The sequence below is a fragment of the Lissotriton vulgaris genome, chromosome 9, assembly GCF_964263255.1.
Source record: "Lissotriton vulgaris chromosome 9, aLisVul1.2, whole genome shotgun sequence".
Taxonomy (NCBI): domain Eukaryota; kingdom Metazoa; phylum Chordata; class Amphibia; order Caudata; family Salamandridae; genus Lissotriton; species Lissotriton vulgaris.
In genome coordinates, this window is record NC_141697.1 from 349,108,125 (window position 1) to 349,123,892 (window position 15,768).

The 15,768-nt window shown below is 39.3% G+C and overlaps 1 protein-coding gene across 1 annotated transcript in view; it reads left to right on the forward strand.

Annotated features, from left to right (window-relative positions):
• Positions 1-3,118, forward strand: part of UNC79 (unc-79 subunit of NALCN channel complex) — a 644,685-nt gene extending 641,567 nt beyond the window's left edge. Inside the window, exon 52 of the mRNA XM_086937713.1 lies at positions 1,528-3,118. Within this exon, the coding sequence (XP_086793839.1) occupies positions 1,528-1,728 (201 nt within the window). The 3' untranslated portion in view covers positions 1,729-3,118. The remainder of the gene's footprint in view (positions 1-1,527) is intronic.
• Positions 3,119-15,768: the final 12,650 nt, after the last annotated feature.

Sequence of the window (15,768 nt, forward strand, 5' to 3'; positions counted from 1 at the left end):
TGCTCAGCAAGCACTGTGTTACTATTGATGGTGTAAGAATTTCTGCGTAGGGTTTTTAGTATACAGGAAAAATTGACGCACATAACAGGTAGCGGTGAGAGTAGGGGTAAAAAAGCAGAGTAAGGATGGTGCTACTAGGTCAAGGGGCAACCCAAAACCCCTGAAATAGAGTGGGCAAAGGCCAACCCTGTACAAATTGAAAACAAAGTCCTGTGCACACGTTTGAGAAAATCTATTCAAATAAACCACATGTATCGGCAGTTCCATTCATAAAACAGAAAACAGAGAGCAAGGTCGACAACAAGTAGGAGTTTTTCTTTGTTTTATGTGATAATTGGTCCTCCTTCCAGAGGAGACACCAAGACAAGACCAGCCGACACGTCTTTTGTCAAGCGGGTAGTTACCTGTGACTCTTAAGGGCTGAAAAAAAGCTAATCTCCGTAGGATTGGGGAACCGGTGATAATTCCAACCCGGTTCTGTAACGGGTATTGAAAACCCCCCTTATTCGGGAGCAGGAAAATGACGGGCCGGTACAGCCGTCAACATCGGAAAATGCTACATGTGCAGTATATTCGATAAGGAGTAGTGCTCGATCCGGATACGGAAGGGCTATTGTATCTGGATCGAGCATTTTATTTCATTTTAAACCTCAAGTTTCGCCATCAGTGGCCCATTTGTCTACACGCAATACCCGTTACAGAACCGGGTTGGAATTATCACTGGTTCCTCAATCCTACGTAGATAGGCTTTTTTTTCAGCCATGAAGAGTCATGGGTAACTACCTGCTTGACGAAACACGTGTCGGCTGGTCTTTTCTTGGTGTCTCCTCTGGATGGAGGACCAATTACCACATAAACCAAAGTAAAAACTACTACTTGTTGTCAACCTTGCTCTCTGTTTTCTGAACGAAACTGCCGATACATGTGGTTTATTTGAATTGATTTTCTCAAACGTGTGCACAGGACTTTGTTTTCAACTATTGATGGTGTCTTGACTTTTTTTTTTCTTTTCAACAACTGTCTTTTTTTGTCTTTTGCAGTAGCTTTACTAGCTAATATTGCTATGGTTGTGTGAAATAAATCAGACCATTTGTAAAGGTCATAGAAGTCTAACACATGCTAAATGCAAAATAACAGGCAAGCATTAAATCACTCTGATTTTGTCGCTTTGTTTATTCTGTTTTAAATGCTTATACCCCTGTGATGCATAATCTGTATTATTCCCTTGAGATGCATAATCTGTAAAGCACTCTGATACCCTCGGTGGTCATGTTCGCGCTACATAAAATATTCAAAATAAATAAATAACTTAGAAAGAAATGCTTTGAAGGTGAGCAATACGTGGAAGAGAGCAAAAGAGCAGTCCCTGAAATAGAAGAAGAATGTACTGTGATTTGAAATTAAATATACAGTTCAGATATGATGTAATGTAGGATATGTTTGATATTGTGAACTGTTTATATGTGGCACCGGTGCAGTATGGTGTCGGAATGGCATACATATCATGGTCTTTCTGTTTCTCCATAGCATTTGTCTGCTGGGCTCCAACTCCGCCTTCAAGCCATCCAGAACAACGTGAACCACCATAGTCTGAGGATGCTGCAGGGGTCAGGGCAGACAAGTCACAATGCAGCTGTGCTTCGCAAATGGCTGCAGTGCACCCAGTTTAAAATGGCTCAGGTGGAAATCCAGTCTTCGGAAGCGGCGTCGCAGTTCTACCCTCTGTGAGACTCATGGGCACCCCAGATCTTCATTGTGAAGGGAAAGCGGCTCCGAAGAGACCACAATAGGAGTATTCAACATGGTTCCTTGCAACTCTGTATGTCTTACCTCCTGCCAATCTCCCACCCACCCTAGGACAGCTTAGTGAGTTTTTTTTTATACCAGGGTAGTTCGCACCAATGAGAGGATCGTGATATCCCATACTCGCTTTTTCTATTCGCTCTTAATTGGCATTTTAGGTTTGGCAGGGAGAGATTTGACAAACGCACAAAATGGAGGACATAACACATAGAACAGGGATTAATGTATTAAGGAATATAGGGCAAGCATAGAAACGCCTTTGAAGAGATCCCACTCAGAACATATAAGGCAGCGACCAAGATGCACCAAGGGTGTTTGTACACTAGCACGACCCACAGTTCAGAACATCTTAGCGCCCTCTACAGGCACACACTCCTACTGCCGAGCATTACAACTAGGGGTGTACAAAAGTGAGACTTCAATTCAACTTTTTTAAAAAGTTTTTTGAAGGATAGCTAATGAATTAATACTTCATATTTTCATTCGTTCAGAGATTTTAAAACTCATACGATTGTGATTTCCCCATACATAGTTCAAAATGTTCTTCCTGGTGATATTCATACAGGGGAAAAAGTATTAAAGGTGTGTACTAGTTTAGTCTTGAGTTTGGCCCACCCTACACTTCAAATGAGGCCCTTAGTAGGAGAATTCTCCTGAAAAAGTGATATTTTCGTCAGGTTTTACTGGAAAGCGAAGTTATTTTTGCAAAAGATGTTTCACTTGGTGGGGCAGAATTTTGATGCGACACAAACAGCCTTATGTTCCCCTTCCGGATTTTTTTAAACGTGAAGAAGTCACAAGTTGCCCTTTTACCAAAATAAGTGGGCAATTTGCAAACCGATCTTTTCATTATAGGAAATATTTTACAAGCTTTAATGCAATAAAAATGAGTGACACTCACACAGAGTTTTTACTTGGTCCGAGTTTATACAGAGAGGCAGCAGCAGCAGGTTACAGCTGCCACGGTTTAAAGTGCACTTAGAAATCATATAGAACAACTGTGCTGATTTCCTCATCTTTTTATATGTCATTCAACAGGCCTCTGATATGAGACTTTCATTTTTTAAATTACATTTTTTGTTTATCAGCTTCATGAGACAGATCTGTCAGACTATATATTTTTGCTTGTCACATATGTATATAATCCTATGGAAATGTAATTTGCATAAATGAATTTTAAAAATATAATTATTGTAAATGAGTTTATAGTAGGTGGCAGCAGAGAGCACGTATCTATATTTTAGAATTTCCTGTAAGTAGCTTCCTCTTCTATGCATTCTTACCCACTATGTTCTATATCATTTGCTGTAATTTACTCTTTAAAATTATAAATAAAATAATTTCAATCCTCTTATCAAAGTTAATAAAATAATTTTTATTATTCATATTTATCAGTGTTTTTCTTTCAAATGTATATCGTTTGCTTCTAGCAAAATATATTTTTTCTGAATTTGTATTGAATAGAAGTTTGCTTTCTTCCACAATAAACATTTCTCAGCGCGGTGTCATGGAGGGCGGAAGCAGAAGTAATTTAAAAAAAAGTCCTGGGGCGATGGTAGATGGTTGTAATAACCTGACTCAATATCTCATTCCACAACTATGAAGATGCGTTTTGTGATGCCTTTTGAATGCTTCATAAAATATGAAGTTTAGCAGCGCCAATCTGTGTGAACAATGCAGGTGGGACGAAAGTGATGTGGAAATCTTGAGTATGATAATCTGGAGGTCTCAGATAATTTTCTCTTCTAATGCTGGTTCAGAAACAGGAGTAGCATATTTTCTGACAAATTGGTCAGTTTAGTACTCATTGACCTTTTACTTTGAAGTTTGGAGGTCCATAAAATACTTGTTATGGTCACCATTAATTTGCCTCGCTTTTTGTACCCACATCAACAGGAGCCGCTCAGTGGCCGTATTACACAACAGGGGGCCACGGTGCGCTTGAAACCCGATGTAGTAGCCACATTGATTAGTCTGAAGGGGACCAAGATTCCTCTTCAGTAATTTGTACAGTATGTCTGCTCTAGCAGTTGATGTGCAACCCAATTCAGGGATTCCCTCCTTTCCATGGGCATGTGGAATCTTGAAACGAAAAAATCATTTTGCCCCTGTATCTGATCCATATGACATGGGCAAAGCGGTTCTGGGGCAAATCACCAAGGGCCTCATTTATGTTTTTTTACCATAGGGCAGCGCAGCAGGCCACGGCCAAAGAAAAGGGAAGGAATGCGCTGAATCTATCAGATATGGTGCACTCTTGTCCTTTTTCCCTGGGCTGGAGCACAACGGGCTGCCTTGCGCCAACACAAGCACCATAGTGCAAGGGTACCTGTGTTGCAGGGATGATTATTTTTGTGCAGGAAGGGAAACCTTCCTGCACAAAAACAATCACAAGAGGCTTTTTCCGCTTTCTATGTGTGTTGCAGAATGCAGTACACATAGAAAGAGGAAAACGAGTAGAAATAAATATATTTTGCCTTGTTGTGCCTCCCTTACGCCTCAGACTTGCCATTTCTCATTAATCTGGGGCAGTGTCAATAAGCCATGTATGTTGCTGGGAACGCCCCCAGCTACACCCACGGAACACCCCTTTCACGCAGTTTTCTGCGTGAAATGGGCACATATTTATAGGGCCATAAAAAGCCACGTAATGTGGCTTTATGTGGCCTTCTAAATATGCCAGTGGCACATTGCGCCATCGGAATGTCAAAAAAGTGACGTTCCAGCGGCACAAAAGTGCCAGTAGGCACCATGGATGAAATTGAGCACCATATCACTTTATGGCACTCATTTGAAGTGAACAAAGGCATTATTATGGACATACTGTCAACTCATCTGCAAGGGTAGCGCCATTGGTGCACACCCCATGTATGATCCGTGCTTACCTTCCAAAAGCACAGAGGATGGCATGACACAGATGCTAGTCGTACAGCAGGGAAGTTGTTTGGCAGAATCTGCATAGGCCCTTATTACAAGTATCAGTGCTATTTATTGAAGCTGACAAATACCAATACCACAGGGTACATTATTTATCGGTAGCACATATTAGGAGTTTCTGGTGAATAACAAATGATGTTGGTGTTCAATTCACCAACATATCATCATATGCTAAATATTGTATGCTTTTCCCCATAGAAGTTTGGCAGATTTTACCTGACAAAATTGTAAAAAAGTTGGGGTATTTAACACATCTGATAATTATTGGATACGTTAAATACCTTCCAACTTGTAATTACGACCTACCTGTGCATAAATGGGGTTTTACACATGGGTCTGAATACACCAACCGACTCTTAATCATGCTTGAAGCACCTTTGACACTTGAAGACATTGAAAGGGCACCGGGTGCCCCTACCAAATATGGATGGCACATGCTAACCCTCAAGGGGGCCTTCACATTATTTATACAATTGGGAACATCTGTACAACAACACAGAAAAAAAGATTAGCTTTTACTCTGTAGCTGGTTCTCCACATAGGCCAATTGCGTTTGTATAGAAAACTTTTTATTGACAATAAGGTGCATATCTCTAGTTTGTGTGAGTCACACCCAGTCCAGGTAAGATGATGCACAGTGTGGGGTCTGAACCAGGTTCAGAATCCAACCACTAGAGTCTGTGTGCAAGTGCGGATGGTGAGACACTAGAAAGCCGTTTTGATGCAACAACTGATGACAAATCAAAAAATCAAGTAACAAACTACATTTCATCAAAAATACAGGTGCTTAAAATACAGTGCATAATTGCAGAGGAATGCAATACCACTATGAACACTACAATTTTTAAATTTACAGTGTGATGAGCAGCAGCAACACATTGCATTCTCCACTGAGGTGGTGTCCATTTTAGATGCCTACAGACACAAGAATCTCACTGCACAAATTTAGCCTTGTTTGTCAAGAAAGCAAAACAATCTCACAGATCTGGACTGGCATTCGAAAGAACAACAGTGCCTCACAAGCTTACTCACAACAGGTTCATACAAAAAGCAACTATCATCAGTGCAACCTTTGCGCTCAGTACCTTCCTTGAAACAACAATCAAGTTAAAACCCCGAAGCTTGTATGACAGCTCCTCGCTCATTGACTTCCTTTTCACTGAACGTCTTCAGAATGTGCACACATCCAACCATAACACCTAATAAAGTCATGATTTAAAATGGGAACTTTTCAGTTGACTTTAGCCTTGTTATCAGTGCGCCGTTATTGAAAAGCTAGCCCTCTGACAACCAGTTACAAAGGTAAACAGACTTATTGCCAACCTCCCATGATCTCTGAGGAAACACACAGATTCTCAACTCGAGCACGCTATGACAGCTTTGGCCTACCCAATCGCCTCTGGCCTGGCTTCCATCTTCCAAAGAGGTCAGAAACAACTATTTTTAAAATCTGAAACAATGCCCTCAAAATAGCTATTGAGTGAGTCATGTATTTGCCAGTACTTCTGGATATCACTGTGATTAGGAGATCCAGTTAAGTACACCACCTGGAATAATTGAAGTACAACGTTTTAGCATCTAAATAGGTTTTTATCCACCAGTGTAGAAAAGATTTGTCATTTTATGTCTTCTTTTGAATACTTTTACTCCCAGGAAAGTAGTCAGCAAGAGTACTTAAGTTCACAGTCTGGCATGTCATTGATATTGCTCAACATACTATCTTGTATCATTTCCCACATCTAACATTCCCACTTTTCCCACATTGTAATGTCCCTAATGACTTGGGCAATTTGCTTCCAGGCAAAGGAAGTCTCACAGACTGGTAAAGGTAAAACAAATATAAGGTACTTCCTTTCTTAAAATGGGCTCTCTCCCAAATCCGAATATTCCAATTGCTGCACTGTTAAATTTGGGGTTCCAAGTTGGTAAGGTAAAGAGACTCAGGAGACAGGTACTTTAATAAGGAACACAGTATAAGTAATGGAACCCCACCAGATGATAGGATGTGACAAGAATAGAACTCACACACTATTGACCACATATTCCTCGTGGCTCACATTGTTTCACTTCAGGATATATTAGAAGACAGGCCAGGTAAGAGCAGAATACAGGATACAACACCTACCTACAAAAATCAGCCTTTTGAAAAAACATTACCTACTCCCTGTGAATCCAGCATTAAGACCAACTTAGGTTTATCCCCCGTCCACAGTATGTTTTCATTAGGTTTTAACATTTAATTGTATTGTAATGGTTTAAAATACCTAATGTTGATATTGGTGAATATGATGAATGAATATCATGATATGGGCATGCCCAACAATGGCAATACAAACAAATGCAATGTCAAGGTATGCCATAACCTGTGCCTGCATAACAAAGCCAATTCCCAGAAATGCAATGTAAATGTATTCCATAATCTATGCCGGCACAACAGTGTCGATACCAGTAGTAACAATGTCAATGTCTGCCATAATCAATGCACGCAAAACAATGCTGTTGCCAGTAGACACAATGTTGATGTACGCCATGATCTAGGTACACATAACTATGTCAATATCTGTAAAAACAAAGTCAATGTACACTATGACAACCATATGCACAGTGTTGAGAATGTTGATAAAAAGTATATCAATGTCTGCCATATTATTTTCAGAAGTTCTAAAGAACTGTTATCATTCTTGTTGGATTCACCCAAGGTGGCCTCCCCATTAACCCCAAGTCAATGATGCGTGGTCAGATACATCCTGTTACCCCGACCCATACCTATCGAGCGACCGGTCACAGGCGGGGTCTCACTTAGCCAAAAGACAAAGGCGCACCCAGGGAAAACCCTGATCGATCCCACAGATAGATAGTTGCACCACAAGCAGGTCTGAGGAAATTGACCACAATATAACACGTTTAGCCAAAGGCTCATGTTCCCGAAATACCACAAAGCTAGATACCACATGTAGATTGAAACACTCATCCAATCAGGACATAACATGCACACCACACCTAGTGATCACACGCTCGCCACACCAGACATCTGGGCACATACACACTCGCCCACACTAGCTCTCCCCGAGTTCGAGAGCCATCTGTGTCCTTGTCAGATGCCCGAACCTGGTAATTTATGACTGAGATGCTTTTTCAAGAATGCAGAAATTGTTGTATTGTACCTTAGAAGATGTATATAATGTCAGCCAAAACTTTGTACAACAAGAGACTTTTCTCATTCGTATTCTGTCAAGACTCTCCCTGCTGCGTTTAATTAAACCAACTTGTTCCTGTTTTGTCAAACGCCTCTTCTCTTTTCATCTCATTAAGGTAAATTCATATTTGAGCAGCACTGTAATAAAGACAATTCAGTTACTCATGCTTCCAAACATTCATCCAATATATATATCGGTGAACTTTACCCATAGAAATATTACATCTTCAAAGTAATATGTTTGAAAAAGTAAAACAGATAATACAAATCCATCTTTGAGATTGCAAGTTTCAGGGAAAAAAAACGCCCAAGCACTGAAATAATAAAATTAGTTGATCCTAACTTTAAAAGATATCACATTTTCACATATGGGGGAACTCTGTTGAGGGCTGGCAGACGTACAGTACGACCCTCTTGGTCACAGGGAGAAATTTGTTGTGGGTTTACAAACATTAAAACTCCTATCTTACAAAGTGCTACCTGGTTATATGAGGTTTGCTGACGTAATATCATGTAAATATAGTGCTACAAAAATATTGCAACCAAAATATCTATGACAAAAGTATTGTCATCATAAATATATAATGGTAAGCAAAAAAATTGGGAAAAAAATTATTGTACTAAATATCGTATTTTAAATATATATAAAATACATTTATAAAAAAATTACATAATAATATTAATTTAAAAAATATACTTTTAATATACATTTTAACAAATATAACAAATTAACTCCGTTTAAAAAAGTTACACACATATATAATAATTAATATTGACACATATCTACTTAAACAATTGTCAACCTAATAATTTATTTTACTCTATATTATAATTTCTAAAGTAATATATATTTTAAGCAAACCATTCTAATTAAATTAAAAAAACGAAACAACTTAAAATTATTAAAATGTAGTTAAAAATGTTCACATATAAAACATCAATAATTCAAAATATTATAATTTTGAATAAACAAAAAGACCATAATATCAATTATATAAATATCAAATAAAAATTTTAATATAACATTTAATACATATACCATGCCCACTTAAATGTATTTCAAATACCTCAAGTATTGTAATAAATATATTAATTATTTTACAATTCCCACTACACAAACTGCAAAAATTTAAAAACTTGGTAAAATGTACAAATATACCTCCAATAAATACAATAGTAGTAAACATATTAAATTACAGATAGGTTTTATTTACTATAACCATTTGAGCCACCACAACAGAAGGGAAACTGTTGCATACAGAAAGGTAAAATTTACTACTTCCATTCCAATCAAAACAACAGTAGGAAAAGTGTTGGATTGCGGAATAGTAAAATATACTAATCCCACGCCACTAAGTACAACAGTAGGGAAAGTGTTGGATAGCGGAGGGGTACATTTTACTATTCCCACTCCGGCAAGTACAGCAGTAGGGAAAGTGTTGGATTGCGGAGGGGTACAATTTACAACACCCCCCTCCTCCCCTCCCCAACAATTAAAACAGTGGGGAAAGTGTTAGATTGCGGAGGGGTAAAATTTACTATTCCCACTCCAATAAGTGAAAGAGTGGGGAAAGTGTTAGATTGCAGAGGGATAAAATGTACTATTCCCACTCCAATTAGTGCAACAACAAAAAGCAACAAAATATCTTAAACAAAATAAAATTACTTCAAAAATAAATCACATCAAAAAAATATAAATATACAAATTGAATTAAAAAAACAGATTTAGGGAGACTTAATCCACGCTGCTCTCACTGCTAGATGTCACTGGAGGCTCTGTGGAGGTGCGGATGCGCCGATCGCCGAGAGTCCCTGGCGCCGATGGTGTCTGCAGCCCACCGCTATTGACCGGAGACAGGAGACCGAGGCCGGCTGAGGAGAGGAGAGAGAACACGGCCAATCGCGGAGGTGGCCTGAGGCGGTGAGCGAGAGCGGAGGAGGTTGAGCGACGGCGAGACCTACATGAGATGGTGAGAACCCGCGGGTGAGAGGCATAGCAGGGAGGACGTAGGCGAGGAATAAAACGGAAAGAAAACTATCGTGGCAACACTTGAAGCGGCGCGCCTGACTTTAAAATGGCGGCCGCTTGAGACACAAGTAGTCCTTCCTCTCTCTGCAGAAAGTAAACAACCCAGAGGCAAGAAAGGGAAAAAGGACAAATAGGGTCTAAACAGAGAAGAAGGAGCCTATAACTGAGTCCAATTCGAGACAAGAAAGGGAAAATGGACTAAATGAAAGAAAGAGTGAAAAGAGAAAAAGCCCATGCCTATAGTAAGCACCAAAACGGCGGACATTTTGTAATACCCAGTTTTTAAACGTTTCAGAGCACAATAAGGGCCAGTATAATTACTGCTACCTGAAATCTCAACTAACAAGGTGCCAAGAAAATTAAATGGAAGAGAAACTGGCATGACTACTATATTTAGAAGGAAATTACTCAATAGATAAACTTGGATATATCACTAACATTGAAGAAAATTACCTAATGAGATATCTCTGCATGCCACTATTTAACTTCATCCCCTGGAACATCTAAGAGACTTACAGAAAAAAAAAAAAAAAAAAAGTCACCATAAGATCTATACCACGAACCCAATATGGGCGAAAGGTACCGAGACGACTCAAACGCCCAGGTCATAAAATATCCACCTAAGTTATCTAAAAACGGAACCAAAAAGTTTAAGCATAATACCCTGAAGAAAAACGCGGACTCACTGTTCGCCGACCCATACTTTAATTCAGATAAAGGCACTATAACTCATGACTTGATCTTTTACACTAATAAAACGGCTAAATGGCGCAGTGCTTTCACAAGAATACTCAACATAAAAAGTACAAAAAACATCCCACATGGCACAAAAATATTGACTTCACCGTCAAGAAGATGCAGAGCAGAACTATGCATCACCATATATAAAACCGGAATAGTGCTGATACAGGCAGCGAACAGTGAACTTATGAAGTTCGACAAGATATTCCCTACTTTAAAAGAATCACTAGAGGGCTTAAGACACCAATTACACCCAACCCCACCAGAAGTCACTCATGATAATATTGATTTCAGAGACACTAATCAAACGAGAGGCTGCACGGAGCCAGCTACTAAACCTGGAAAGAAAACTGAAACAGGAGAGAGTATATCGAAAAATAAGACAGAACGGACAGAAAGATCGACAAGTCATGAGAATAAAGAACAAGATCAACTCCAAAGAGAAGAGCCGACACCGCTTCCAAACACCGAGCCTTCCCACGCAGAACACACAGTGGTGCTGAATGAACCACTCGATGTAAACCAAGAAACAGCTAAGATAGGAGATATCAACCGTGCGCTACCTACCTCTAATACCATACTAAAACCAGGTAGAACCTCACCTACAAAAACACTCCTATCTTCACAAAATTCACAAAACTCAGACAACTCACACAACATCCCAAGAAGGCATGGAACAGACGACCAAACAGAGGACATACAGGAAATGACTGAGACACTAAGAAAAGATCAAAAACTGAGAAAAACGACATACAACACCCGGACACACAGGCTAACCAGCTCTAAGAAACTAATCAGGAACCAGAAGGCTACTAATGATCTTCAGAAACTAGTCTGCAACATGACTCAAATCACAATTAGTACTTTACAAGCGATGAAAGAAATACTGGAAATGACAGCAAGCACGCATTCTAAGATCACAAATATTCAAGAACTTGTACACTCCATACATAGAAAGAGCAAAGAAATTGACATGTCACTAGCGAATAGGATCAACCGACCAAAAAGGACGAAGGCCCTGTCAAAGGAGGATGCCATTGCCTTACTCCAATCCTACGAATCGCCAGATCATGAAGAAGAGGAGAACATCAAAACAGTTCCGATTGATACTAATAGAACATCAAGAAAGAACGATAGGAAACTTAACCATAACAACTTACAAAAAGTCCTGCTTAATCCCGAACACGAAACGCTGAATATTAAGAACCCTGGGAAACAACTGACATGCCTCCTACTCAACTGTTGATCGGCTACAAAACATGCATCAGACATAGCAGACCTCATCATCAACAAAGAAATTGATCTGGCAATCCTTACAGAAACGTGGCTATCGGAATCATCATCCCCAACCATGGATCTCTTAGTACCACCTGAATATAGCATTGTGAGACTATATAGACCTAGAAAGACAGGAGGAGGAATTGCCTGCATTCACCGATCAGAGATAGAGGTCAATCAAATTCAATCTGACCCTCTAGAATCTTGCGAATACTTAGGTCTCAATATAAAATCAGCAACGAATCAAAGATGCAATCTACACGCGTTTTACCACCCACCAGGAGAGAACGCTAAGTTCATAGAACAGCTAATGGAGATCATTATGACCAACTCTAACACGAATGCCAATAACATATTCTTAGGAGATTTTAACTTACATTGGGATGACTGCAATGACAAGCTAGTCAACACGCTTAAGGATTTCTTTGTTGAGCTAAAACTCAACCAAGCATGCACGCAACCTACACACTCAAAAGGAGCAACACTTGACTGGATTATTTCTGATAACAAAAATACGTCAATCCTCTCAATAGCCCCATGTGACTGGCCGGACCACTATGCAATAACATTCCGGATACCCTTATTGAAAAGGGGCAAGACCGTTCAACCTGCCAATGTCAAAAAATGGATTCGAGACACTAGAGACACTAATATTGAGCTACTAGTACAAAGCTGTGAGAGAGACTTAAAGCCACCCAGCAACTTACAGAATGCAAACGAGTTGACAGAGCATTATATTACCTCAATCGGGAACATCGTCAACAACACCCTGCCATTAAAACAAAAAAGAATAACGGAAAAGACGAAGAATCCATGGTTTGACGGATCACTGAACGAAGATAGGCGCAAACTAAGAATGGCCGAAAGAAAATGGAGACAAAACTCTTCAGCCCCTGAGCTGAAAGCCCTCAGAAAAATTAGAAACCAATATAACAAAAAGATCATCAACTCCAAAAAGGAATTCATAAGATCGGAACTGGATAATGCCAAAAACAGACCACGGAAACTGTTTGAAATCCTGAAACAACAATCAAACAAACTAACCAAAACAGCTCATGAAAACGTAAAAACATCCATAAGTAGCGAGGAATTTTCTACATTTTTCACGGAAAAAGCCAAAGCGCTTGAAACAGAGCTCTTAAGCGCAGCAAATAACCTACCCATTCAACCATCGACTACGAACGATCCCAATTCGACTACAGTGTGTAACATAACAAAAAACAATGCAAACTGGGACACATTCGAATTATACAATAAGAACTCAATCGCCAAAATGCTCATGAAAATCAAACTGAACAACCACTACCAAGATCCCCTACCTGCGAAATGCTTAAGAGAAATCAGCCACATTGTGGTGCCAATCTGGACCAAAATAATAAATGCATCACTGTCACAAGGGACCCTCCCAGACTGTCTAAAAACTGGTCAAGTTGTTCCATTGATCAAAAAACCGACTGCAGATGCTACAGACCCGAATAACTTTCGACCAGTGACCAACATCCTTCTATTGGCCAAACTAATTGAGAAATGCGTGCAGGGCCAACTGAGCCAACACATCAACAAGTTCTCCCTACTAGATGAATGCCAATCAGGATTCAGATCAGGGCATAGCACGGAAACAGCGATCCTCCATATTGTCGACGACGCGCTACAGGCTCTTGATCGAAGTCAAGCATGCTTGCTAATTCTCCTGGACCTGTCATCGGCATTTGACACAGTAAATCACGAAGCTTTACTGGCCAGGCTACAAGACAGGATGGGAGTATCTGGAAATGTGCTGAAATGGTTCGAATCTTTCCTACGGAACAGAACACAACGTTTCCTGGTCAATCATTCAATTTCACCATCCTGCCCTAACTCAATCGGAGTCCCACAAGGATCGACACTATCCCCTGATCTGTTTAACTTGTATGTTGAACCTCTTACAACAATTCTCAGAAACTCACAGATATCTTATCATATGTATGCGGATGACACGCAAATATATATAAAGATCACCTCCCTGGAAGACATTGAGCGAATGAATTAAACATTAAAAAGGACATTGCAATGGCTAACGACCAATCATCTGAAGCTAAATGCTCAAAAAACAGAATTCTTACTAATCTCCCCACCAAAGTGCGGTACGGAAATAAAGGAATGGACCAAGTTAGTGACTGCGCTCAACTGCACCCCGACTCTAGTCAACTCAGCTAAATCGCTTGGAATCACTTTAGACAAGAGTCTTGACATGAAAACTCATATTAATTCAATGGCAAAAAACGCCCGCTTCCACCTGAACTACCTAAGAAAATTGAAACCATTCATCTCTGAAGCAGATCTGAAACTGGCAATCCAATCTTTAGTCATCTCTAGGATTGAATATGGTTGCACCACCTTAGCAGGTTTACCAAAAACATCCACAGCACGACTAAAAGCCTGCCTCAATGCTGCGGCGAGACTCATCACCGGATCTAGGAAATTTGACCACATCTCTCCTCACCTGAAAGCGTTAAATTGGCTACCCTATGAGGCCAGAATTCAACTGAAGATAGCATGTATCACCCACAGAGCACTCCACCACAATACCCCTAGATACCTATCCAAGAAAATTGAGCTATCAGGAGGTAACAGACCGACCAGGAGTGCCAAAGAGTTGGTGCTGCGCCCAGCCATATTCAGAAAGAAAAAAACTTATGACAGAGCGTTCTCAGGAGCTGCCCCCAGGATTTGGAATTCATTGCCTCCAAGTATTAGGAAGATTCCTAATACCTCAAAATTTAAGCGAGAAGTGAAGAGCTTCTTAATGAGTAAATACCTTATATAGACAAGGTTATGTCTCACTATGAGATCGAATTCTAACAGAAAGGGAAGGACTGCCATGAATTAGATGAAAGATAAATGATGGTCTGATACTGTCGACTTTCCTTTTGTATCTAAACTGTATACCAATTGCTACCTCATGTCAAAACTAACTCATACAACTATCTCACATCCTAAAACTATATAACCGCTACCTCATAGGTATGACGAAAAGGACAAATGACATAACCTTCATGTTGTAATGTTAATTCGTATTATAATCGACGAACTTGAGTGGAATGTAGTTACTTAAGCACTCACTATAGCCATATAATTATCTACCCCATATCTATCTGTTTGTTCAATGATTATCATCTTGTTAATATTTAAGCTACCTTTATGTGAAGCGCTCCGATACCCACGGGTCTTGTTCGCGCTATATAAAACTCTCAATAAATAAATAAATAAATAAATAAATAAATTTCAATGTTAAATACATAACACAAATCTCTACAAATATTATTATAAATAAAATTCAAAAATATTTTTCATACAACTAAACCTTTTTTATTGGAAAATTATGTTTTAACAAAAAACTACTCATTACATAAATTTAGTTTACTTACTTTCCACTATAGAACCTCACAAAACTCTCAACCTGCACCAAAAAATGTACTTAAAAAAATATTTACACTATTAATACAACTAACCAATTATAATTAATTAAATATTAACTAATTATTTATAACACACTCATATACGCTATCAAAAATTATTTACACATTTAGCTAAATACTTTATCAAAATATTAATTAATAATACAAAAATGTTAATTACTTTAACCGCATCGCTGCGGCGGCTTTTCCCGCTGTGCGCGGCAAATTTGAAAAAACTGTGTTACATGACGAGCTCAGCTCGCCATCTGCACACGACCACCGTGGCTGATGACGAGCTGAGCTGAGCTCGTCATCAGCAGCGAAGAGGTTAAATTAATTTACTTCCC